This window comes from Emydura macquarii, unplaced genomic scaffold, assembly GCF_026122565.2.
Source record: "Emydura macquarii macquarii isolate MOO-44397 ecotype Brisbane River unplaced genomic scaffold, CSIRO-AGI_Emac_v2 contig_2863, whole genome shotgun sequence".
In the NCBI taxonomy this organism is placed as follows: domain Eukaryota; kingdom Metazoa; phylum Chordata; order Testudines; family Chelidae; genus Emydura; species Emydura macquarii.
The window spans coordinates 4,633,201-4,657,656 of NW_027133000.1; the positions used below are offsets into that span (position 1 = coordinate 4,633,201).

The 24,456-nt window shown below is 40.3% G+C and overlaps 1 protein-coding gene and 1 long non-coding RNA gene across 4 annotated transcripts in view; one reads left to right on the forward strand and one right to left on the reverse strand.

Moving 5' to 3' along the window:
- The window catches only part of ENPEP (glutamyl aminopeptidase), a 46,124-nt gene extending 35,559 nt beyond the window's left edge, over positions 1-10,565 (forward strand). For both annotated transcript variants that reach the window (XM_067568180.1, XM_067568181.1), the window contains 9 exons: positions 244-380; positions 509-564; positions 4,157-4,307; positions 5,102-5,181; positions 5,269-5,370; positions 5,476-5,646; positions 7,255-7,395; positions 9,509-9,587; positions 9,855-10,565. In XM_067568180.1, the coding sequence (XP_067424281.1) occupies positions 244-380; positions 509-564; positions 4,157-4,307; positions 5,102-5,181; positions 5,269-5,370; positions 5,476-5,646; positions 7,255-7,395; positions 9,509-9,587; positions 9,855-9,992 (1,055 nt within the window). In that variant the 3' untranslated portion in view covers positions 9,993-10,565. The remainder of the gene's footprint in view (positions 1-243; positions 381-508; positions 565-4,156; positions 4,308-5,101; positions 5,182-5,268; positions 5,371-5,475; positions 5,647-7,254; positions 7,396-9,508; positions 9,588-9,854) is intronic.
- An 11,165-nt stretch (positions 10,566-21,730) lies between these two features.
- Positions 21,731-23,161, reverse strand: LOC137166451 (uncharacterized). Of its 2 annotated transcripts, none has more exons than XR_010923701.1 (3): positions 23,033-23,161; positions 22,379-22,589; positions 21,731-21,923 (listed from the first exon to the last, which is right to left on the reverse strand). It is a non-coding gene; the product is annotated as an uncharacterized lncRNA (long non-coding RNA). The 2 variants fall into 2 exon arrangements; XR_010923702.1 differs by having other exon boundaries at positions 22,379-22,616; positions 23,033-23,148.
- Positions 23,162-24,456: the final 1,295 nt, after the last annotated feature.

The window sequence follows — 24,456 nt, forward strand, 5'->3', positions numbered from 1 at the left end:
GCCTACAGATTCCACACTGTTACCACAGTTATTTCCTATTCAAAGCTAACAGCTGGCATCAATATTTTTACTCTCTGCCATTTTAGAGCAACCAAGCTAGAATTAAGCTGTGGGTCCTTTGTGGATATAGGTTAAAACCGAACAGGACTTTTGGAGCGAATGTATTGCCAGCGAATGTATTTCTCTCCAGCAATGTATTTATATGCATATATAATTTTAATTACTATTTGTTCAATGTCACAGGAATCACTATAAAACCTAACAACCCTGCTCCTAACTCTTTCCTGAAAATAAACCCAGACCACATTGGATTTTATCGTGTAAATTATGAAACACAAACTTGGAACAATTTAGCCAATAATCTGATTATCAACCACCAGGTGAGTCTGATGAAATTAACTGGATTTGGTTACAGGCTGGTTGGTTTCTGGGGTAGACTGATGATTATATTTTCTTCTACATAATATAAACATATTTTTGCTCTCATTTTCTTCCTCCCCCGGTGCAGTCATTTTCTGCTGCTGATCGTGCTGGGCTTTTGGATGATGTATTTTCTTTAGCAAGGTAGGTTTTATAATGAAGTTAGCACATTATAGACATTTTTAAATAGCTTTCCTGTCTTCCCACTGGTTTTTATATTGGCACTCTCTTGGTCAGGATGATAAGAGTGAGAATTTTTAAACTGAACTACAGAAAGAATTAGGTCTTGGTTTGTCTTCACCAGCCCTTTCTTCTCTTTTGTTTTCCTCCTTAAGGAGCAAATTCAAATGTGTGTGTACAGCTCTCATTGATATCCATTATAGCTGGCCTTACCTGTCCAGTATTAGGGTCTGATCCTGAATCACAGAAGTTAATGGGAGTTTTGCCATTCACTTCAATGGGAGCTGGGTTTTATTTCCTATCTCTGCCTGCAGAACTCTTGGGAAAGGTTTTTGAGTCTGATGTGGATGGTAAGGCAATGACAGAACTGTTCCAGATAAAGCCATGATCCCAGAGGAAACCAGGTGTGTAGGGAGTGTCACAGAGGATCTGTCCCTCTGTGTATATGTCTCCATAGATATCCCAAGACCACCAGATTTCTTTCTGAATCTTGGGGCGTTAGGCCAGTTAATGAGACATAACCTCTTTGTTAGTCACAAAACTATGTGTACCTTTTCAAGGTTTATTTGGTGACTAAACGCAGGTAACTACCCGATGTTGTCTGCCCTAAGATAGTAATGAGAGCTCCTTCAGAGCTGCTCTGCTCTTGTACGTGACATCTAATCATAATTATCCTTCAGAACGTTCTTTGGAAACTGCCTCCTGTGAATGTTCCATAACTTTTTCCCAAGTTTATCTTAGCCCTTTTAAAGAGCATGGTGCTATAATAATCTCTTTAGCACTTTAATTGCCGTTATCACACAATACAGACAATTCTTTTTGCCTTGGGATGAAGTGAAGGGCTCTTCTGGGAGTGCAGTTGAGTAGCTGGGTATAAAAGAGATAAACACTGTGAGAACTGGAAGGACTGTTGATAACAGAGTTCCATAAAAAGCCAGGAAAATAAATATGGTTTGGGCCTGGTTACTAAACCCGTTAAGAATTACATAAGCAAAATATAAGCACAATTTTTCATCCAGTTTACTTATAGTTATTGCAGATGTGCATGCAAAGGAATAATTATAGTAATTTGTTCTCACGTATCTGAATTGGACACACAATCACAGCAAATGTGTGCACAAATTGTACACCTAATTCATTTAAAATCAAACCCTTCATGTTCAATACCATGTACAATACAAACCTCCCCACAACATATAAGATTTCATGATTATTAAACATACCAATTAAATAATTAGGGCTAGTTTGTCCTCTCCATGGGACTCACATTAACAAATATTCTATATCACTTATATTCTGCATTACAAATACTAGCTAGGCTTTGCAACAACCCTATAAAGTGGGTAAGTATTAACTTCCCCATTTTGCAGCTAAGGTAACTGAGATACACAGATGTTAAGTGATTTGCCAAAGGTAATATTAGAATTCATGGTTTTCTGACTCTCAATCATGTGATCAGACCACTAGATGCTCATTGCTTCATGCAAATACAAACTCACAGCCCAAGTATGAACCTCTTATTCCCACTGGCAACAGTTACAAAAGTAGTCCCACTGAATTCATTAGAATTTTCCCCAACATTACAATTATTTCCCCCAGCTTATTTCCCCCGATGTTTATTTCTGTGTCATAAAAAGGGATTTGCAAGCCACTTTGTATTCCTGGCTCTGGTCTGCTGATTGACTTTGGGCAAGTGACTTTAACCACTCTGTGCCTCAGTTTCTCCAGTCTGCAAGATGGAGACAAGCACTTTGAGATTTACTGAAGAAAAGCACTATTATCACTAGGTATTATTGTTATTATTTACTGATTTGAAACCACTTCATCTATTAACACTACTCAGAATAGTATCAGCAAATTTCCTGCATTTTACAATGAGTTGATAAACCAAATTGATTGCTAAATACTTTTTGTTACTGATGTAATATACATGTTTCAAAACTAGCAGAGGAGACTAATCTCTAAATGAGCCATGAATCTATAGTGCCACTGAGACATTCACCACAGCATTGTGGATGAAATTATTTATGACACTTCTACAATTGCAACACAATTAAAAGTATGTTATTTTCAGCTGTCCCATCAAAGCACAAAATCTCCAATACACACAAGAGTCTGCATTAAAAACAGGTACACAAAAGCAGACTTTTATACAGGCCCAGACCATTTCACCAGGTAATGCGGAGTGGTGGGGAGGGTTGTCCAGTATAGGCTCTGAAGTCAATCAGGTTATCACAAGAGCTGGCGAATTTTAAAAATACAGATTCAGATCAACACACATTTTGTGATTTTAGGTTGGATTTGCCAAGTTGCTTTTGTTGAAAAAAATTCTGTAGCATCAAAAACACTTTCATTTCAACATTTGCTAAGTGGGCTGTGTCAGTTTCTCAATTCAAAACAAAACTTTTAAAATTTCCATCATTTTAATTTTTTTTAAAAACGTAAAAGCCTTTAAGAAAGCTCAGAACTAAACTAAACATTTTGTTCAGGTAAAACAGAACATTTCATTTGGACCGGAAGTGATTTTTCTTTTCTTTTTTACTTTCAGTTGGTTGAAAACTTGAAAAAATTCCGTATCTGTTCGACCTCAAATAAATTTGTCTTGATTTTTTTTCCAGTGAATTGAAAAATCACTTATTTGCCCAGTTATATTTATCACTATAGTTATCTCCAAAGAGCGCTGGTGCTGAATGTTGGTGTGCTTGCTTTGCCTAGTCTATTTTTAAATGAGACAGTGAGCTGAATCCTCGTGAGTGCCTGTTCTGTAATATAGCACATTCCCATGAGGGAAACTAATAAGAAAGCTACAGCAATCCCCACCTCTTACTTTTTGGGGAGAGGAGAGGAAAGATGTTGCACCCGTTCCTTCTCAGAGGAGAAGTTTGTTGGCTCTCCAGAACCCCTGATCAGCCCCATCCCCTGTCAGCATGGCTGTGGGACATGGCAGGTGACAAGAAAACTTCTTCTCCCAAGCATGTTCACAAAGACTGGAGAAGAGGACACTGCTTGTTTGGGGAGCCTCACTCTGTCCTTCTCTTTTCCTATTAGAGAAGAGGTAGACTGAGTGTTGTACACAACTGAGGAAAAATGAGGAAGAAATGAGTGATTTGGAGGGCTGGGGAGAGAAAAGGGACAGTGAGTGATGTAGAAAGAAGAAAAATTAAACCTAAGGCAAACAAACACTGAAAAAGCAAAAGGCTGATGTCTGAACTCACTCTTCTGAAATTTGGATTTGAATAGATTTGCTTCTTAGAGGGGCACATGCTCCTCAAGCAGTCCCTCTGCTTCCTACAGATTGTACAATACGGCCAACACATCATCGTCCCCAAAAAACAAACAAAAAAACCCAACCCATAGACCGTTTCCAAAATAGGAAAGCAAGATTTCAAATTACAAACAACAAATTCCTTCTGAAAAAAGCTTCCCTCAAGAATGATGCAGTCCTGAAATGTGATTACAATTAACACACACGACGTTAGACTTCTCTCTATGTTCCAGTTCCAAATGAGGCAGAATTTGTAAGTTTGTATCAATTGTCTCTCTCTTCCTTCCTCAGGGCTAAACTTTTGAATTATTCAGTTCCTCTGAATCTAACAAAATATCTACAAGTTGAAGAGGACTATTTACCTTGGCATAGAGTTATGTCAGCTGTATCTTACCTCACAGACATGCTTGAAGATGATAAAGAGCTCTACCCCAAATTTAAGGTGATGCAACCAATAAAAGTCTTGCTTATAATCTATTAATCTTACAGTTCAGGGCTATAACAATGATAATATTGAAGGCTGAGTAATTTTCAAAGTTGTTGGAGCTGTTTTATATATAATTTCAACATTAAAAAAGATGTATATTATTTATTATACTCACCATATATTTTGTGAGCTGCTTTATATAAGCACCTGAATTATACATCTCCATGGTCTGGGACTATATACTGGAAATAAAATCAAAGTGCTCCCAGACTCTTAGAATTGCCATCTATCTTGATTGTTCACAGTACAGTTGGTTTTTTGCCAGGGCTGTCCTGTATACTACAGGCAGGATTGTTCAAGATAGTAAAACTTCTGAAGCCTTACCTACACCATGAAATGTAACCATCTCTCAGTGAGGTTGTCACCAATTATGATAGTTGACCTGGGGTTGAACATATGTCAGTGGGCAGCACAGATAAGCACAAACTGTAGTCTCCATTACGACAGGGAATCAAGCTGAGCAGAGTTTGTCCTAGTTTACACTGATGGTTATGTATCATAGTGTAGACAAGACTTGAGGATGATGGGACATTTTCATGTTGTGTCAACGCATCTTAACATTGCAAAGCAAATGTGCAATATGATGTTCACCTCCTTTCATGACGGTGATTTTATTGAAATTTTTTTTTACCAGGGTCTGGTTAAGGGTTTTTGTTGTTGTTGGAATTTTTAAAAAGGCAAACTGTGAATATGAAAACCTTGTTATGCCATGAAACCCATAAAAGTAATAAAAAAAACCTGTATTTCAGGCATACTTTCGCAGCCTGGTTAAACCCACTGCAAGTAAGTTGGGTTGGAATGATGATGAAACTGGAAGCCACGTGAGGAGGTTGAGAATTTATTGTTTACATTAATATTACATATAGACTCCAAGTGTTGAACACTGGGAAAAATCTCTTTTTTTTTTTTTTTTAAGGCTTCTTCGTGCAGATGTTTTAGGATTTGCATGCAGTATGGATGACACAGATGCTTTGAACAATGCATCTAGCTTATTTTATTCATGGTTAAATGGAGTAAGGTGAATATTCATGGTTTTTGCATTCATTTAAGAGTACTGTGTATGGTATTATAATGCAACTCAGAAAAAGATGGCAACCATAATATACTGCTTTATGTTTTTTAGTCCACCTGTAAATCTTCGGCTCTTGGTATATCGCTATGGGATGCAGAATTCCGGCAACGAGACATCATGGAACTACATGTTTCAGAAATACCAAAGTACTTCATTAGCTCAAGAAAAAGAAAAGTTGCTCTATGGTCTGGCATCAGTGAAGAACATCACCCTTCTGGACAGGTTGCTGAAAATAGGCTGAAAAATGTAGTTTCCAGTAGAAACAGCGCTCCTACCCCCATGTACCCACCCACTCACCTGCATTACCACATTTGTCATGACAAAGCACAACAGATTGTCAAACGCTGTCACTCTTTAATAGTCCTCCCTGAGACTATACTACCAGTAACTAGGCAGAGTAATTGCTCCCTTTCTTGAAAGAATATGCTCAGGTGATGGTTTTAATACCCCTTTTATATCTCTTCGTCTCTAGAAGTACCCTCATTAATTAATTTATTAATAATTATTATTATTATTTAGTAGTAGTAATATCATGACAATATCCTCCAAGGTCCCAGTTTTGATCTGGGTACCATGGTGTTGGCACATAAAATGACAGTCCCTGCCCCAAAGAGTTTACAATTTGAGACAAGATTAAACAATTGAGTGTAACCAACGAGAGGAAGAAGTGGAATAGTGGGGATGTTAACAATAATATGGATTATGTGATGACCGAAGCTAGCACTGTGTATAACATCATTTAAGGTTATTTCATAACTAATCCCCACACAGTCATCATTACTTCAATGACTGACACATGGATTATTCAGACAAACCCAAATCTGCAGAGCAAAACTAACAAACAAACAACAAAATCTGCACTGTAGGTAACCCACATGTGGAATTTGGCACTTCCCAGAACCAAGCTTTTTAATAAAATTAAGGAAAAAATACGCCACTGAGAAAGCTGGCTGTGCTCTCAGCCACTTGTTTATGGAGTGGAAGAACAGAACTCTCAGCCCCAGGTTATAGTAGTTGAAGAGGAACCGCTTTGAAGTTGCTACTGTATGTAACTAGGAGTAGCTCCCTCATGTTGTCCCTTAATATGGGTCTGTGTGACAGTGAATCCCCCAATTTATGGACCTATTGGTCACACCCCTGCATTATGGTCCTTCTATGTTTCACAAGATTTCATCCCATTAGATGAACAAACTTTGACCTCACTCACTGGGATAGAAAACTGATAGATTTAGGGTAACATTTTCAAGTGACCTAGGAAATCAGTGGGAACTCGGTACCTCAATATCTTTGACAATCTGGGTTCTAAGCCCTGCTGACTTTCAGTGAGAGGCCCGGAGCTTAATTTGTGCTGGGGATCAGCTCCAGAACCTCTTCCGTCAGTGGTGTGCAAGGTGTGACCTTGCACTTACAGTTTTGCAAGGTCACACTGTGTGGCGCATGCCATCATCATTGCTTGAGCCCGGCATCTTTATTTAAAAAAAAAATTAAACATGGGCGATGCCTACATGCCGATGTCACTTTTGAAAGTCTTATCCTTAATATGTAATCACATTTTAGACCAATTTATTTCATCTTTAAAATGCTCTAGGAAAAATAAGTCTTTAGTGTTATATTTCCATATTAAAATACAAATATTTCTGCAGAGCTGAGTTGTACCTAGCAGATGGTTTAGCTTGGTCTCAGCAAATAATCAAAGACAGGAATAAACTTAAGATGACTTTCATTATTTCTTATAATCAGCCTTGGAAAATCCATACTTGAAAAGTTACTTTACAACTCACTTTTCACAATCTTTAATGAAAGATTTTAAAATCTGTTTGTTTCCCATAGGTATCTAAAATACATTTACAACACTAGTCTTATCAAAAGTCAGGATGTCTTCACTGTCCTGAGATACATCTCCTACAACAGCTATGGCAAAACAATGGCTTGGGACTGGCTACGGCTCAATTGGGAATATTTAGTCAGCAGGTATGTTAACATCCTGTCAATGTTTGACACTTAATTCTAACTCTCTTGATTATTTTCTTATCTTGACTTACTTTAGTCTCTTCATATAGTCACCAGTAGGTGCAGGAATACATCAATCCATTTCTCTTAATGGGAAGCCAAACTTACAGATTTGAGGGGAGGGGTGTTTCCCATTTCTGTGGAAGCAAGTGGCTCTAAGAAACAGCTCCTTTGGACAGAGAGAGCTGAAAATGTTTTAAATATTATTATTATTGCAGCCTGTGGTGTAAAAATGAGTTACTGCCAACCTGAAAATCCTACACTAAAGTTCCAGTCTGAATCAAAACTTGCTGAGTAGCACAATGCAGAAGTTGGTTTGTTTGTTACCGATCTTTCTTTTGGACAAAGTAACTAGCTGTCAGATCTTTGAAACACTGCATAAAATAGGAAGCACATTTAAGGCCCCAGTTCAGCAAGTTACTTAAGAACCTGCCTGACTTCAAGTATTTGAATAATCCCATTGGTTTATGGATACCCATCTTTTCTGAGAATCTGGCCATTAGCATTTGATTTTATGAAATACTGAGCACCCTAATCTGTCACAGTTTTCACCAAACTCAGCCCCTTGCAGACTAATGGCCCTCCAAACCACTTAATGTAGGTGAGGACCTACCAGTGGAATAACTAAACAAACTTTGGAGAGAGTGGCAGGATTCAGTGACCAACACCCAAGCAAGTGATTTGAAATGGCTGCAACTGCTAGGCCAACCAATAGGCTTGACCAGCAGCTAGAGGGCGAATGCAGTGTAGCCCATTACGGTTTTCTGCAGGCACACTGAATGTCACTCTTACTGAATTGTGATCTCTCCTACGCTAAGTTGTGACAACACTAAAGGAATTTGTCAGGAAGCTTTCAGCTTTAATATTTACTCATAAGAAGCCAATTATTTTTCTAGGAAAAGGAGAGAGAAAGTATATGACCATTTCCTAGAGGTGGGCTATGTCATATCTGTGTGGTAAAGAATTGTAATATGAATTTGAGGAATAAAAAGAGGTAGATAAAGCAGTTAAGATAAAGATATAATTTTATCCCCAAACGGTCACTAACCACCAATGCCAGGAGAAAATTGTAGCAAGTTCTACAGAGTTATAGGAGTGTTGTTCTATGGTCTCTGCAGCAGTCAATACCCACTCTGGCCTAATACAGAATATTCTCTATATTCACACTAATCTACAATGGGGTGTCCTTTAATTTTCTTATTTCCCTCTTGTAGAAACAATGAAGTTAGCTTCCAGTTTTGCTCCTGTCTACTCACACTGATTCCTGAGGGGCTCTTTCACTCTTACTACTAGAGTTGGACATTAGAAAGGGAAACTACAGGGTGTTCATAACTCTGAACAAAATGTTGTGGTTGTTCTTTCAAAAGTTTAGAACTGAACATTTGTCTTAATACAGCTTTGAAACTTTACTATGCAGAAGAAAAAAAAATGTTGCTTTTAACCATCTTAATTTAAATGAAACAAGCACAGAAAGTTTCCTTACTTTGTCAGATCTTTTTCTAAAATTTTTATTTTTAAAGTAGTTTACATTTGACAGAGTACAGTAACATACATTATTTGTTTTTATTTGCTTTTTTTCGGTTTTATTTTGTTTCTGCTGCCTGACTGCGTACTTCCAGTTCCAAATGAGGTGTGTGGTTGACTGGTCAATTCGTAATTCTAGTGTTTGTAACTCTGAGGTTCTACTGTAGTTGAAACTCACATGAAGGCACAGAGTCACAATAAGCCTGCAAATATACAGAAGTCCTCTAATCATACAGTTTTAGCTCCACAAAGGGATATGACATGTGAGAGTGTTGTAATGGAAATTTCTCTCAAGGGTTGGCTTGATTCCAGGCAGAAGATGCTGTTCTTTGAATATGTTTGCATCAGAGATCTCACCAGATATAGCTAAACTGCATAATAGTACAAAAAACTTACACTCATGATTTTCAAATATTTCTGGTAATATCTAGAAATTTGGGGCAACATCTATTTCACGATATTAAAAGATTAAGAACTAAAAGTTTATTAACAATAAAGGAACAAACACTCCAAAAACCATCTGATTTTTATATCAATTTTTTTTTTTCAGATACACTATCACTGATAGAAATCTTGGCCGAATAGTATCAATAACCCAAACATTCAACACTGACCTTCAGCTCTGGCAGGTATGGAGATGATATCATTTTACACCACCAAGTTGTAAGATCCTCCTTGGTAGGAAACTTTCCTTTTCATCTTGTAAGATGCCTAGCACCATTTTGAATGCTATAAAATAATTACTCAAATGCTACCAGTCCAACCCTGAAATTCTTTCAAGTAAAACTTTCCCTGATTACAGGAGCATAGAATTGGGCCTTATAAAAATTAGTTGATGCTAAATACAAACAGAAGTACTTGCTGCCTGTGAATTCATTTTGTTTTCTCTTTTCAAGATGGAAAATTTCTTTGAGAAATATCCTGATGCTGGAGCAGGAAAAGCACCCAGGAAACAGGCTCTCGAAACAGTAAAGAACAATATTGAATGGCTAAAACTGAACAAGGGAGAGATAGAAGCATGGCTAACAATTTAGCATGACTAACAATGTTTTATTTCAAAGTTGGAAAGAATCAAAAACATCTTGTCTTAATTTTATGCACTTACCATGTTCTTATATGAACATTTAGGAGTCCATTTACAAACGCTGGCTCTGAATCCTACAAACACTTATGCACTTGAATAACTTTACTCATGTAAGTACCCACTAAGATAAATAAGACTACTTGTAAGAGTAAAGTTACTCATGTTAAAATCAATTGCAGGATTGGTCCCCCATTTATCAGGATGGTTTGCATTTGTACTTCACCTACTGCTTTGAAGAAAAAAAAATCTATCCCTTTGTTTATGTAGAAAAGAAGCCCATTTAACAGAATTTAAGACACTCAGGGATACCCTTCCAAGTGCATTTTACAGGTAGTTTACTCCAAGGGGATTAAGCAGTAATGTGTACTTGTTTAAAAATCAATTTTATATATTTATACCTGTAAAAAACACATCATGTGGGATTTAGCTTTGCATTCATAGAACTAAAGAAATGTAAGTTAATCTTGTTTCTCAACTGATTTTTTTCAATATTTAATTATTGGTATTGGTAACACTCATTCTTATCTAGGAAATAAAATCATGGTTAAAGTATGTGTACTGGCCACCTCTGCCTTTTTGAAAAACATCAACCCCTGTCTCATAAGAATTTCAGAGATGGCAAATAAACACTCAGAGACCTCAGGGGGGAAATTCATCCCTATACTGGAGCTAGGGCTGGCCCAGGAACAAGGGGAAAAGAAGATTGTGTCTCTGCTACGCAGCAACAACTGGAGGCCAGTTTGATCCCCCCAGTGCAGGCTACTGAGTAGGCCTGAGAGCTGGCCAAACTTTTGCCACTGTTTCAGTGGGCCACTGCACGAGTGCAGAATCAATAGGGAGTAACACGACACCTCCTTTCACCCTAAAATGTCCCCCTGAATGAGGAAGGGAGAGTGAGGCTGCTGAAGAGGTGGCACAGAGCTGGCTCTGCACCAGGAATAGAGAAACACACTAGGAACAGGGGCCCTCTGTGAGGCTACTCCTGCCTTATGCCACCCCTCCAGCTCCTCTGTGCTAGTGCAAAGGTGATACAAAACAATGGTGAATCGGGACCCAACTGTGAAAGAATAAGCAGTTTCTTCACTTTCAGAAGTTTGAGAATCAGGACTGAGGCTTCCTCATGCTCTATTGACCCCTTACGTGTTTCAGGCCAAATTCACCCTAGGATGCGCAGTAGTTTCTTCCATGGAGGTCAGAGAATTCTAGTGATCTCTAGTCAATTGTGATGTGAAAGGAAAGCGTCAGCCAGCATTCCACAACTAAACATTTAAGGATTTTAACCTACAGTGGTTACAACCCAGTGCTGATATCTGCTTCAATGTATGATGGGAACATGGCAAAGAGCCAAGCAACTTCAGTGCTCTTACCTTTGCCCAGCAGTGAAAGTGAGCAATCGTACAGAACCAAAATATGCACAGATCATGAAGAAAATCTTTCACCTTCCCCCAATGTGAAAAATTATCCCAGTTCATATTTATAATGAGTCCTTGTCTGCTTACCTACTTAGCAGGACAAGTAGATATCAAAGGGGGTGTAAGATCCCTTATGTCTGTACCTTTAAAGATTTTGATGATTGAATAAAGTAAATAAGTATGGTGGGCTGATTTAATGTTAGGACACTACTATATGGAACACATAGTAATACTCACTGGCATAGGCTGTTTTTCCCCTCCCACTGCCTATTTTTAGCCAAATGTTTGTGACCCCAACTGGCTTGTATTATTCCCCTCTCTACCTGAGCCAAAGGAGATGGAGGTCTATTACAGCTCTGACCTTGAGAGCTGAGCATTTTAGCTCCACCTTGTTCTTTTAGCTCAGTTCAATCCCTAGTGTGTCAGCTATCACATAAGTGAGGGCTCATCTGGGATCGAATCAGATCTCTACCATGAAAAGCACAAGTTAAAGAGCCAACCTCTCAAGCTGAGAATTGTAAAAGATCCATAGCCTCCGTGGATCAGCCAGAGAGGGACACCCATTGCATATACTGAACAATGGGTTACATTTACACCTATCAGAAGAAGAGAATTAGTTTTACAAGATGGTACAGCTCCATTAACTCCAAGACAGGCATTCTAGTTAGTCTGTGACGTTTGTCTGAAAAATACAGATTTTTATTTTTTTTAATTAAGAGAACAATCAGGAGAAAACGTGAGGCAACTCATCTAGTAGGAAGAGAGGGAGAAGAGGAGTTCCTAAAGTTGACACCGAGACACGCAGCAGCAGAAAGATTTGACGGTGTTTCTGGGAAAGGACCGCAACCAACCAAGCTAAAGCATTTTATTGCACTAGTAGATCCAGTGTCCGTCTTGGTGTAAGCATGTTTTTTAAGCAAGTACCTAACTGGCTCTCACTTTCTGGGAGGGAAGAGTTTTACAGACTATTGATGAAATGCATCAGGCAGAGAGAATTGAACCATTAGACAGTCCTTGGGCATCAGCCATAGTTTCTGGTTAGGAAAAGGATGTTAGGTACCAGATTCTGTGTGGGTGACAGAAAATTAAACTGTCACCGGGAGCACCCCCATGGCCTCACGGCAGCCCAGCAAGTGGTCCCTTGCCTCAGATAAACTCACTATACCCTTCAGAGTATATAAAATAACCTCGTGTGGTTTTAATTTATTACCCAAAGTCCCACTGCCACAAACCAGAATCTCTCCAGCACAGCTCAAACAGTACATTTATCCCCTACAGTCCAGCACCACATGTGGCTCCAGCATCTCACCATGCAACTCAGCTTCCAGGGATGGCTCTGGTATCTCTCACCATGCCTAAGCCAGTTTCTCTAGTTGGGGTGTTTCTATGCCTTATTTCCTCCTCAGGCATGGCTCCAGTTCTTGCCTGGAGACATCAGAGTGCTCAGCCCTACACCATTCCCCAGCCTTCAGCCTTTCCTGGTGTCCAGCTCAGACAGCCCGCGGGTATATTGGCCTTCAGCTCTCTCCAATCTTCTCTGGCTATGCTTAGCTCTCCAGCCTGGAGAAGAGTTTGTATCTGACCTTCTGACTGCCTTCCGTTTTCACCAGCCTGTTCCGGCTCCACCAGGGACCTCTCACTATGCCATCCTTCGGGGCACCCCTCCCTGCAGATCTCAGTCCAGCTCTGCTCTTCCTCTGAGCTCTCAATATGTTCATGGCTGGGGGTGTCTCACCCTTTATGAGCTCTCCCTTTAAGCTCCCTTTCTAGGACTTCACAGTTCTGAACTCCCCTCTCAGATTCTGAACATTCATTTAGAATACCCCAAGGTCAGCCAAACCCTCCTCATTACACCAAACTAGGGCACCCGTGGACTGGAAAAAGGAGTGCTGAACGCACTTTCATTTAAGAAGCCAGCTACACTGTTTCAGTCACTTAAAGGATTTCTGTCCTTTGCCAGAAACAGATACATTTGGTGCTAGATAAATTTGGCTTCCGTGTTGATCTGAAATGGCTCTGCACAGGTGGAAGTGGATCCAAAAAAACCAGAAAGAAGGCTGCTTTTACAGCAGGATAAAGGCTCTGCCAATTTCAAGTAATGTCCTTTAGATTATGCAGAGCTCTTGGAACTTTTAAACTGCTCATGGAGAATGTACTCTGTGGCATGCACCTCTTTCAGACTGTTTGTCATACATGGATAACAAATCTGGTACATGCTAAATGTTTTGGTCAGGAACCGGTGCATTTACAAATGGTCTGCGATAAATTTACGAATGCCAATTTGAAACTGAATCCAAAGAAATGTGAGCTGTTTTAAAAAGAGATAATTTTCCCTTGGTCATTTGATCATCAAGGAAGGAATTTTCACTGATAAAGTGAAGTGAAGGAGTGCAGAACTGGCTAGCTCTTTAGCTCTACACAGCTTTTTAGGACTCTGCTGTTTCTATTACACCACGTTCATTGGGTTGCCAATAGAGCAAAAGCTATTGCATACAATAAATAAGAGAAATGCCTTGAATAATCACCAAAGTGTGCTTTGGCATTTGCAGCATTAAAACAGGCACTTGGGACCGTTTCAGTGTTGCCTTCGAAATTTTTATATTAAACACAGATGCAAGTGCTTGCAGAATGAGAACACTTTGGACCCAGAAGGCTGTAGAAATTATAGGCATATGAAGATGTTTTGTCTCACTGATTCTGTTGAAGGGACAATTGGAAATATTACCCTGAGAAGAGCATAAGGAATGAATAGCATGTCTGCAGCTCCCTGGGTGTTGCAGCTGTGTAAATGTTCTTGAGTCAGTTGCTGCAACAATAGACGCTGCAATGGAGAAGTAGACTGCAAAGTAGTTAAAAACTGTACCAGTAGAGGATCCCAGTGTTAAAACAGGTCATGACTGGAAAAACTTAACTGACACTTGCCACTATCCTAGAATTCTGGGTCTTCTAAAAGTTCTGTAACAGCTCTTTGGCCTCAGGGTGAAATGGGAGAAGATAACCAGTGATGGGCACAGGTACCAACAGGTTGTAGTAGATAGTACCTCTTTTCAGTGTAAGGATGAAATCTGACTATCAAAATCAATGGCAAAACTCCTGTTAAGTATAAAGGAGTCAGGATCTTACCCAAAGTTTGTGTCATGGCTATAAATCATTGTGTATTTTGGATTATGAAAACACTAGCCAATTTAAGGCTGTATTTTAATTGGGAAACATTGTAACAGGGCCCCACTTTACATTCGCCACTAGAGTTACTCCACGTTTACACCCACATACATAAGATAAGAAATTGTCCCAAGAGATAAAAAAATTGGTATAGAAAAATATGATACAAGTGTAAAAACATTCTCCCCCCCCCAAAAAAAAATAGCATTGAAGCAGCCATAGGAGCACACTGCTTTTAATGTGTCTTAGCCTTTGTGGGAGGTGGTCTAGAAATAAATCTCCCTGAGCGCTTGAGCTTAATTTATAAAAAAAAAAGGGTCTGAAATTTACCCAGTTTAAAAAAACCAAAGAAATAAAAACACAAGAGGCTGCAATGTTCACTGATGGTCTAGTTGCCAGCCCAAAAGTTGGCGTGGAGGTGCAAAGAGGAAGGTGGCCTGGAATTTATGCCCATCATGAAATATGCCCTGTGTACAGATAGCGCCTACAAACTGCTGTCAATAATGTCTCGTCCCCCAGAAGACCACCCTACGCCATCTTGCCCTTTTTCATTGACCACACGTTTATTTACAGATGGATGCCAGAGACAGAGATTCTCCTGACAGCAATTTATGGCTGGTTGATAGTGCAATGTAACATTGGGGACAATCTCAGGCTCAGGACAGACAGGAAAAGGAAGAAGAGATCCACTGCTTTCAGGGCTGTGAGAAAGCTTGATCATCTCCCCACAACAGGCTTTATACGGCACAGCATAACTATCCTTAACACACATGAGCAGAGCTGTCTGAATAACAAGTTTTCAGTTTGCTGGCAATGTCCCACCAAAAAGCAATATTTCAGCTCAAACTGAAAACAATTTTAAAAACGATTTTAGGTGAATCAAAAAGTCAAAATGATTGTTTTGGGTCAAACAAAATGTTGCATTTTGATTTTGAGCATTTTCTTTTTTTAGTGTTTTCAAATAAAATTAAAGGAAATTTACAAACAAAAAGCCATTCAGAATACAAAAAGAAATTGAAATTGTTTTGCACATGTCAAATGAAAGATTTTGATTTTTTTGGAATTTTTAAAGTGGTTTTGACGGAAGCCATTTGGGAAATAATCAACACAAATTCATAAAACGTTTTGGTGTTTCTGAATCTGCATTCATCTCCCTCTCCCCCCCAAAAAACTGTGAAAAAAAATTGATGCATCTCTACTTGGGAGTAGTTATAAGGCAATTGTGAAGGCACGCTACACCTGCGTGGGTTATTGTCACCTCCAGCCAGGGAACCCCCCACATGGATTAGAGGCCACTCTACCACTTCCACAGAGGAGTTCGACTGCTATTGGCAGGAGGGCTACTCATCAGAATAGCTTCCCCTAAGATGAGCAGTACCGAAAGCAGAGCACGAGGTGAGTGTGTCTGCGCAGTTCCTCACACTTCACTCAGGGAACCTTAGAGCCCAGAAAAGCAGCCTCCCAGGATAGAAAGGAGTTATGTTCTGTTGAAGGGCAGGTCTCCTCCCAACTGTAACGCCCCAGCACTCTGTAACATGTTGTGAGTTCTATGTTCTCAGTAGGTTCAGATGGGAGGGGGGGGGGGGGCATGAGATCCGGTGGTTGCATATTGTGTGTGTTCTTTTCTTAAAGATACTAAGATTAGTCATTTGTTCTGGTGAAAATTGCAAGAGGCATCGTTCTGTGCTTAGAATCACTGAACAGTCACAGTTCACTTTATTTTAAGCCAAAAGAATGATAGTGACAGTGTGTGGGGGTGGGAGGGGATGTCAGAAACAGATGAAAAAACTGCTGGCTACACACAAGAGAAGACAGCAGTGGGTATCCCTCTGCAGGCTGCAGAAACAGGGTCTCGCAAGGTAAAGCCAGGCTCAGTGCAGGGAGCTGAGGCTATGCCTTAGTGCCGCCCCATAGAAACAGGGATGAAACACGGCGACGACAACAACAACATGACTTTGCAGTGGGACTGAAGGAGGAACAATTCAGTAAAATAAAAGTGAAACATGTAACCTAATCTAGCACCCCCACCTCTAGAGGAAAGGCCAGTTAACCCAAAAATCAGATTACAAGGGGAGCAACCAACATATTCCACCTCAAATATTCACTGGGGGGGGGGGGAGGGAGAAGGGGAAGAACCATACACACACTTTTTTGTCAACAGTGCTACAGAAGCAATCCTCTGCCAGTTGTTGAGTGGAGGGCTGAATGGATTTTGGCAAGGATTCCGAGCACAAGAAGCGACATGGAAGAAGAGATGGGAATGTTTATGGATGGAGATGACAAAATAAATATCCAATAAAATAATTCAATTAAGTTCTCAGTAAGAGAAATGCAGTGCATTGTTACAGCTTGTAGATGTGTTGTCCACTATAAATTAGAGAAAATATCACCCAACTACTGATAAACAAACTGAGAAGCTGCTACTTACACAGCATTTTAAACATTAGGATCCATTTTATTTTGAGCCTTACAGAAAAGTGTAGACACGCTATTGATAAATCCCCTGGGATTTTTAAGAGCTACGACAGACAGATCATATGGATCTGTATTTAACACCCAATTGGAGGGATGGAAATAAATAGAGAGAATCACAAAAGTGCACCATGAAAATTCAAATAAACTCTGCTAATTTAACAGAATATATTCCATAAATTGCAAGTAATCTAGATTTCTGGTGAAAAAGTGGACTGTCTCCTATTTATACGTCATCATTATGTATTAAGGGTGGCCTCTGGTGACAGGTAGAAGTCATTACAGTTAATTATACATGGCTTTGCTTGCATCCCATGTTTATGTATTAATAAATCTTCAAATATTTAAGATACATCTAGGACATTTTTATCTACCTTGGAGATTTTTATAAACAGCACCCATCATTATAGTATCTGAGGCCAGATCTACAAAGCTACTTAGACACCTAAGTATCAGTTTTAAGCTTCACTGAGCCACAAAACTGCTTGGCTGCCGTCAAAACCTGTAAGTGCTTAACCTCACTCAGCAACTAAATTTTCAGAATAAAAGCTCTCTAGAGGCCTATGTTTCTCCCCCTGGGCAGGCATACTGTTGCCTCACTGTAGGTGTCTGGACGCTTGTCTCCCACCTAAGCCCCGGCCGGTGAGGATCCAAAAACAAGAAGATAGGCAGCGGAGTGTCTACCTTGCCTGCAGTGCCCAATCAGGCTCAGAAGCCTGCCTGCTGGTTCAGCTCCTAGTTGGAAATTTGGTCACTGGGGGAGGAGAAGGAAGTTGAGGTGCCACCTGCCTTAGAACATTTAGCCCAGTGGTTACAGCATTCAGCTAAGATTCAGGTTCAGTTTCCCCTTCTGCTGAAGATGGAACAAGTATTTGCTCAAGGATCTCCCACCTTGCAGCAGCGTGCACTTACCACTGAGCTAGGGGATACGCTGATGTAGAGTGCACTCAGTTTCTCCAGTTGAAGCTCTTGTACTGTGGATAAAGAGACATTCGAGCAGACTTGCTGGACTGGACTAGGAGTCCTAACCACCAGGCTACTGATCCAATGACTCTTTAGTTACAGACAGTGGAACAGCTTCAAACAGAAGAGACTGACGGAGCCCATACTGATCCCATAGCTCAGTAGTTGGAGTTCCCTCCTGAGAGGGAGGAGACTCCTGTTCAATTCCTCTCTGTCCCTCAGGCAGAGGGGTGCATCCAACTCCTGTGCCCCTCATCCCAGGGGAGTGCTCTAACCACTAGGCTAAGAGTTACGAGATGAGCACTGCCAGCTGCTGCCATGGTTGTCTGTGGAGCGAGGCAAGTGACAAACTCAGTCACACAAAAATGACTTAGGGACTTAAGCCCCTATCCATGCTTAGCAACTACAGCCAGGCACCCCTCTCCTGGTGTTAGGTGTCTTAACTCCAGGAGAGCGGCAAGGCTTAAGACACACCCCTCATCGCCATCTCCCCGAGGCAAGCTTAGGCATACTGGCATTCGTAGACCCCATTCTAAGGTGCCTATGTCTAGAGCCCTGTGCGGATACAAAAATGTGGCTCTGCATTCGCAAGAATCAATTTATATCTGAGCCGCCTAATCCTTTCTACGGCATCCACACCCGCAAGGCCCTTACAGCACCCTTCAGGCCCTTCAATCAACTGTTGGGAGGCCAGCCTCTCCAGCCAGCTGCCGAACAGCTCATGGAACAGCTGATGGGTGGCCTGCTCTGGGCCCCTGCTACTGAACAGCTGATGGGCAGTCTGCCTCCACTCCTGCTCTCTAAGGCGGAGAAGCAGCCTCAAAGGCTATGAGCTGCAGACAGCTGCTTCCCCGCCTTTGAGATATGCATCCGATCCACCATCCGCAAAAAATGGTCCATGGCTATAAGGCAGATATCCGTGGATTTGCAGGGCTCTGATTATCTTTCTGTTCATTGTAAAGGGAGCCTCGCTGCCTCTCTCAGGTTTTGTTAATTTCAGGGTTCTTCCAGTGATTTTCTAGATGCCTAAAAATTTAGGCCATGCAAGGCCTAAATCCCTTTATGGATCCGGTCCCAAGTGCATTCAAACAAAGTTACATGCAACTACTTACCCTAGAGCTATGACACAAGCCATTAAGGCCCAGACTTTTAAAAAAGGTATTTAAGCATTGCTCTACTCAGCTTTTAAAAATCTGGGCCACATACCTTACTAAAACTGTAAGAATCATGGTCTAAATGTTCAGAAGTGATTAGTGATTTTTGCCACTTGACTTGAGACGCCAAAGACACCTGATTTGCAAAAAGTGCTAAGCATGAAAAAAAAGTGTCACCCAAAATGTTGAGGCATTCAAAATCACTAGACATTTTTGAAAATTTAGGCTCATATTTAAAAATAATCAAATGCATTTTTTGAATGATAATTGACATTTCATCTCTTGAGATGGTCCACAACTGAAAAATCATTAGCAAACACATCAGCATACAACTTGGAGCAGTTATTTCATTTAGGTTGGGGTTGTTGTTGTTTTTTTATTATTATTATTATTACACTAATGGACTTTACTGTTGATCATCTGGAAAACTATCTCTAGATATGAGACTGTAAATGGCAAAATGCTATGAAGTTGCATAGCAAGGGTCATGCTGAAAAAAGAAGAGATTGTCAGCTGTCAAAGTGATGAACATTACAGAATTGTGTCCTGAATATCTGCCTTTGCTCTCTGAAAAAATCTTTGAGTAGACAGGGCAATACATTGTAAAATAGATTATTGGTTAGCATATACTTATAGTTTCCAAAGCAGTTCTTTTTCTAAAATTCCTTGTGTGTTGGCGGCTTTTAAGATTGCTAAGGCTTTTACTTACTGTTTTAATAATTGGGTGTACAAATTTACCCTAATTGTGAGTTCAGTTGTAAAAAGTAAATAAAGTTCATAAAAAGTGACAATAGTTTACAACAATGAAAGTTAATGGAAAAAAGTGCAAAGGGAAGACAAGCAAACCCCAGGTTAGTCTAAACAAAAAGGTTTACTAACGTAATTCAAGAATTGTGTTAAGATCACACCTGGTAAACAAGAAAAGTTTGGGATTTGAAATCAATAAACCACAATTGGTGAGTTGAAAATTAGGCCTAATTGGTGGGCAAAATAGAGAGTGGTTGGTCAATTCTACCTAGCCCTCCCTGTTAGGGATTCTTAAAAGGAAAATACTTTTGGGGGGAAATTAGCAGAGTTGAAGTGAAGGGAGACAACAGCTGATAGGAAAAAAAGAGGAAGGAGGGAGCTTCAGCACCACCCCATCATGTCCTGAAACCTTAGAATCTACCATAACATCACATGGTCTTTGTTGGCTCATTCTGAGAGATGTCCAGGCCAGAGAAAGGAACCCAGATAACATCGCCACCTCTGTTGGCACCAACTGAATCCCAACTACCACCTGAGTTGTGAGACTATTACATGCAAATGCTCATATACTGTTGTGTCACCTTTCCTTCCCCCTCCTTATTTCTTCTCTTCTTTCCTATCCCTCTCTTTTTTTCCCCTCCAGTATAAGAAGTGTCTTGTTTAGCCATCCTAGACTGTATATAAATGGCAACAAAAATTATTAGGAGCATGGAACAGCTTCCATATGGGGGAGGGAGGAAAGACGAAGACTGGCACTGTTCATTTTAAGAAACAGACTACTAGGGAGAGATAGGACAGAGGTCTCTAAAATAATGAATGTCATGGAAAAAAAGTGTTATTTACTCCTTCACATAACACAAGAACTAGCGATCACCCAATGCAATTAATAGGCAGCAGGTTTAAAAACATAAGAAAGGACTTCGTCACTCAATGCCTTTGGAACTCATTGCCAGGGGATGTTGTGAAGACCAAAAGCACAACCAAGTTGAAATAAGAATGAGAAGTTCATGGAGGATAGGTCCTTCAGTGGCTATTAACTAAGATGGTCAGGGTAACAACCCCAAACTGTGGGTGTCCCTAAACCTCTGACTGCCAGAAGCTGGGACTGGATGATGAGGAATGGATCACTTGATAATTACCCTGTTCTGTTCATTCCCTCTGGGACCAGCAACTGTATGAAGCCAGAATACTGGGCTAAATAGACCATTGGTCTGACCCCGTATGGCTATTCATATGTATATTTTGCAACATGCTGCAAGCTTGTGAACAGAGAGGCAGCTAAATTCAGTGCCCTAAACAGCCTAATGCTGGTAAAAGCTTGCCAGCTCTCAAAGTGGCTGAAAAGATCACATGCTGTGTCCGTGTTTCTCCAGCAGCGAGTGAGGTTACATGTACAAGTCAACACCAGAAACAGAAGCTGCATTTTCTATCTTTACTGTTCTTTCCCCCTCCTCTCTTGTGTGTATTTGTTAAAGCCAGATCCCATTTTCTTTTTTAGGAAACAGGATCAGACTTTAACCACCAACAGCTCCAGCCTATCCCAACGAATTCTCTCTCTTTTCCTCAAAGAGACAGTCAAACAAGGGTCCCCCCTCCTTCTAAACTCTCAATTGCTTAAAAAAGGAACAAGAAATGTTAAAATAAAAGCCTTAAATACTTTACATTTCAAATGCTTTTCCTCCTCTTCCCTCTGGAAACTTTAATAAAAAGTTTAAATAGAATTTGTCATGGTGTTAAGTAGGTGAGGTACCAACCTCCAACCCTTGTTTTAAAACTGCTTAATGTTAAACAATAACCGGGTCATTTTAACATCTTTGACTCTTTCAACCCATAGAGCCCAACAAAAATAATGCAATGTTACTTTGCTTTGAAAGGACGTTTGAGATATTTATTTGAGGAAGCTGCCGGTGGTAAATTCCTGTCTCGTTGGTATCACTGCAAGTCAGCCCACTGCTTATCATGGCCTCTAGCCTGCAAACACACACATGCTTTGACTTAAAGGACTACACATGTGAGTAACATTAAGCACATGCATAAGCCCATTCAGGATCCAGGGTTTGTGTCTGCCACTCTTTCTTAAACTCTACTGATGCAATGGTAATTTTACAATTAGGGTTTAAATGGAGCTTTGAGTCCAAAGCACACTAGCACATAACACAGTGCATTTGGAGGAACCCCTTTGTGTTGTACTATCCTGATCCTAACATCCATGGATCAGATTGGTATTAATTAGGGGGAAGGAAGGAAGCAACAATGTCTGGTATCAGTCTTAGCCCAGCTGCAGGAAGGCTGACATAACATGATCATTGAATCCTGCATATACTGTATAAGACCTTAAAGGGTGAACAGAGCCTGTTTAGCCCTCTCATTTCAAGCTAGCTTTTAAAAGCCTATGCAGAGAGACGGTTACAATGATGCTCACTAACCTTAAATGGTACCCAGATAAGATACAGTGGGGTGGTTTTGATTTTCAACTCTTCACATATGGTCTTTGGGGACATTGCTTCAGTTCACCATTGCCATCACATTGTTAGACACCTGGTGTGGAGAGGGACACAGGAGGGAGACCTTTCAAGAGGGCTGTCATTTGCCTTCCCCAATGAAGTCTGGTGAATTGCTCTTGATGAGCCATTCAACCTACAAAAAAGAAAAGAAAGATGTATCCTGCGAGAAACACATGTAAATAGAATTACATCTTGTTCCAATTATCCCCTCGTCTTCCCCACCCCCTGGATCCATTTCCCTGAACTCCCTTCTTCTCCCTAGTTCTCCTCTTTCCTCCCTGCATTTCCCCCTCTCCTTTCCTGATGTCTCCTTTCCTGGGTCTTCTTCCCTCTTTATTGATGCCTCTCCACAACCACAAGTCCCCTTCTTAGTTCCCCTTTTCCTGATCCTCTCTCCCTCAGAAACGCAGACCCCCTTTCCATGGTCCACCCCTGAGGCCTGGGTCACTTTTGAAAAGTGAGACATAAGCCTTGCAACAAGGAGCAGAACAACACCTAAATACCATCATAAATCTGTGCCTGAGCTTCTCCCTCTCCCGAGGGCCCTCCTTCTCAGAAGTGCTGAGTGCTAGCTACCTGGAGCAGAAGAGAAGGAATGAAATCAAGGAGGAAAAAACAGAAGGTCAAATCCTAGTTTTAGGGTCTGCTCCCTGCAACATTTACTTCACTGGTGCACATTCAAGTCCTAAATTAGAAACCTAGGAGAGCTCACAGAACCTAGAATCATGGAGCAGCTGATCTATTAAGAAGGAGTGGGAGGTGTAATCACTGCTAATGAGTTTGTGATTACAGTCCTTCCCTGGTGGTGGAGCCCTCTACCTTACAGTCTGGTGCGCCAGCAGTTATCTGCATGTTCTCTTAGCAAAGGACACCCATTCAGGGGCCCCTCTCTAGATAGCCTCTTATGTTGGGGTTGTGTGACATGGACATTCTGAGAAGAGGATTATCATCCAGACTGATTGCATGCCCACCTCTATGATGATACTGCTAATTGTTCATTCACAAGAATTGGCAGAGAAAGAGTCTGGCACTCCCCTCCTTGCACTGAGGAGCTGCTGCTGAGCATTTCCAGATCAGAGCTGCCTAATCAACAGGGCAACACACTATTAAAATTATAATAGACATTAATTGCCTTGTTAAATGTCCCAATTCTGAAAGCACTCTTATACCACCATGGTAAGCATGGTATAAGAACCTGAACAGAACTGATTTTTGTTGGTGTTGTAGTTCTGATTAAATGAGTGTCTTGCTTGGGTATTTTTTAAATAATTCTAGATTAATTTTCTGTTTAAAAAAAATTAAGAGCAGGAAAAGGAATGTGAAGCATATACCATGTTAGTTAAATTGGACCAGATTCTAACTCAATTTGTATTTGTTTTTTACTTTTCTTCAAGATAAAATAAATAAATTGGATATTAATGACTGTGCTGTTGTATCTACTATGAAATGTATTCATCGCAAAGACTTCAGCTCTGTTAACTACTGTGGTTTTTCGAAGGTCTAGTAGTTAATTGACATGTTATTTAAGGGGAGTTTTAGTGGTGTTTAAAACAAGTCCTCATATGCTGCGATGAGGTGAGAGAAATAAACGTTTGTAAATAATAAAATGTGTAAGATCATATCATACATTCCTTGCTTGGGCAAAACTCCTGTTGAGACCACTGGGAGCTTTTGTCTGAATAAGGTGTGCAGGATCATGTCCATGACCAGTAAAATGCATAATCAGCTCACATAACAAAACACAAGTCAAGCAATGTAGTCATGTCTGCCAGACATCAGCACTGTTCTGATCTCACTAGGGGGAGCAATTTATTTTGAAATAGTAATCAGTGTTAGCTCAACATTTAGCAAGGCAACTAGTGGGTCAAAAATCAGAAGACCTTTCTAAAGCAAATATGCATTTTAGGGGAAGACAAACACTACACAGGGAATCTCTCAGTGAGAATGCAGCATTGGTTTGAAAGATTTCAGAACTTTTAAAACAATAGCTTATAAACAGA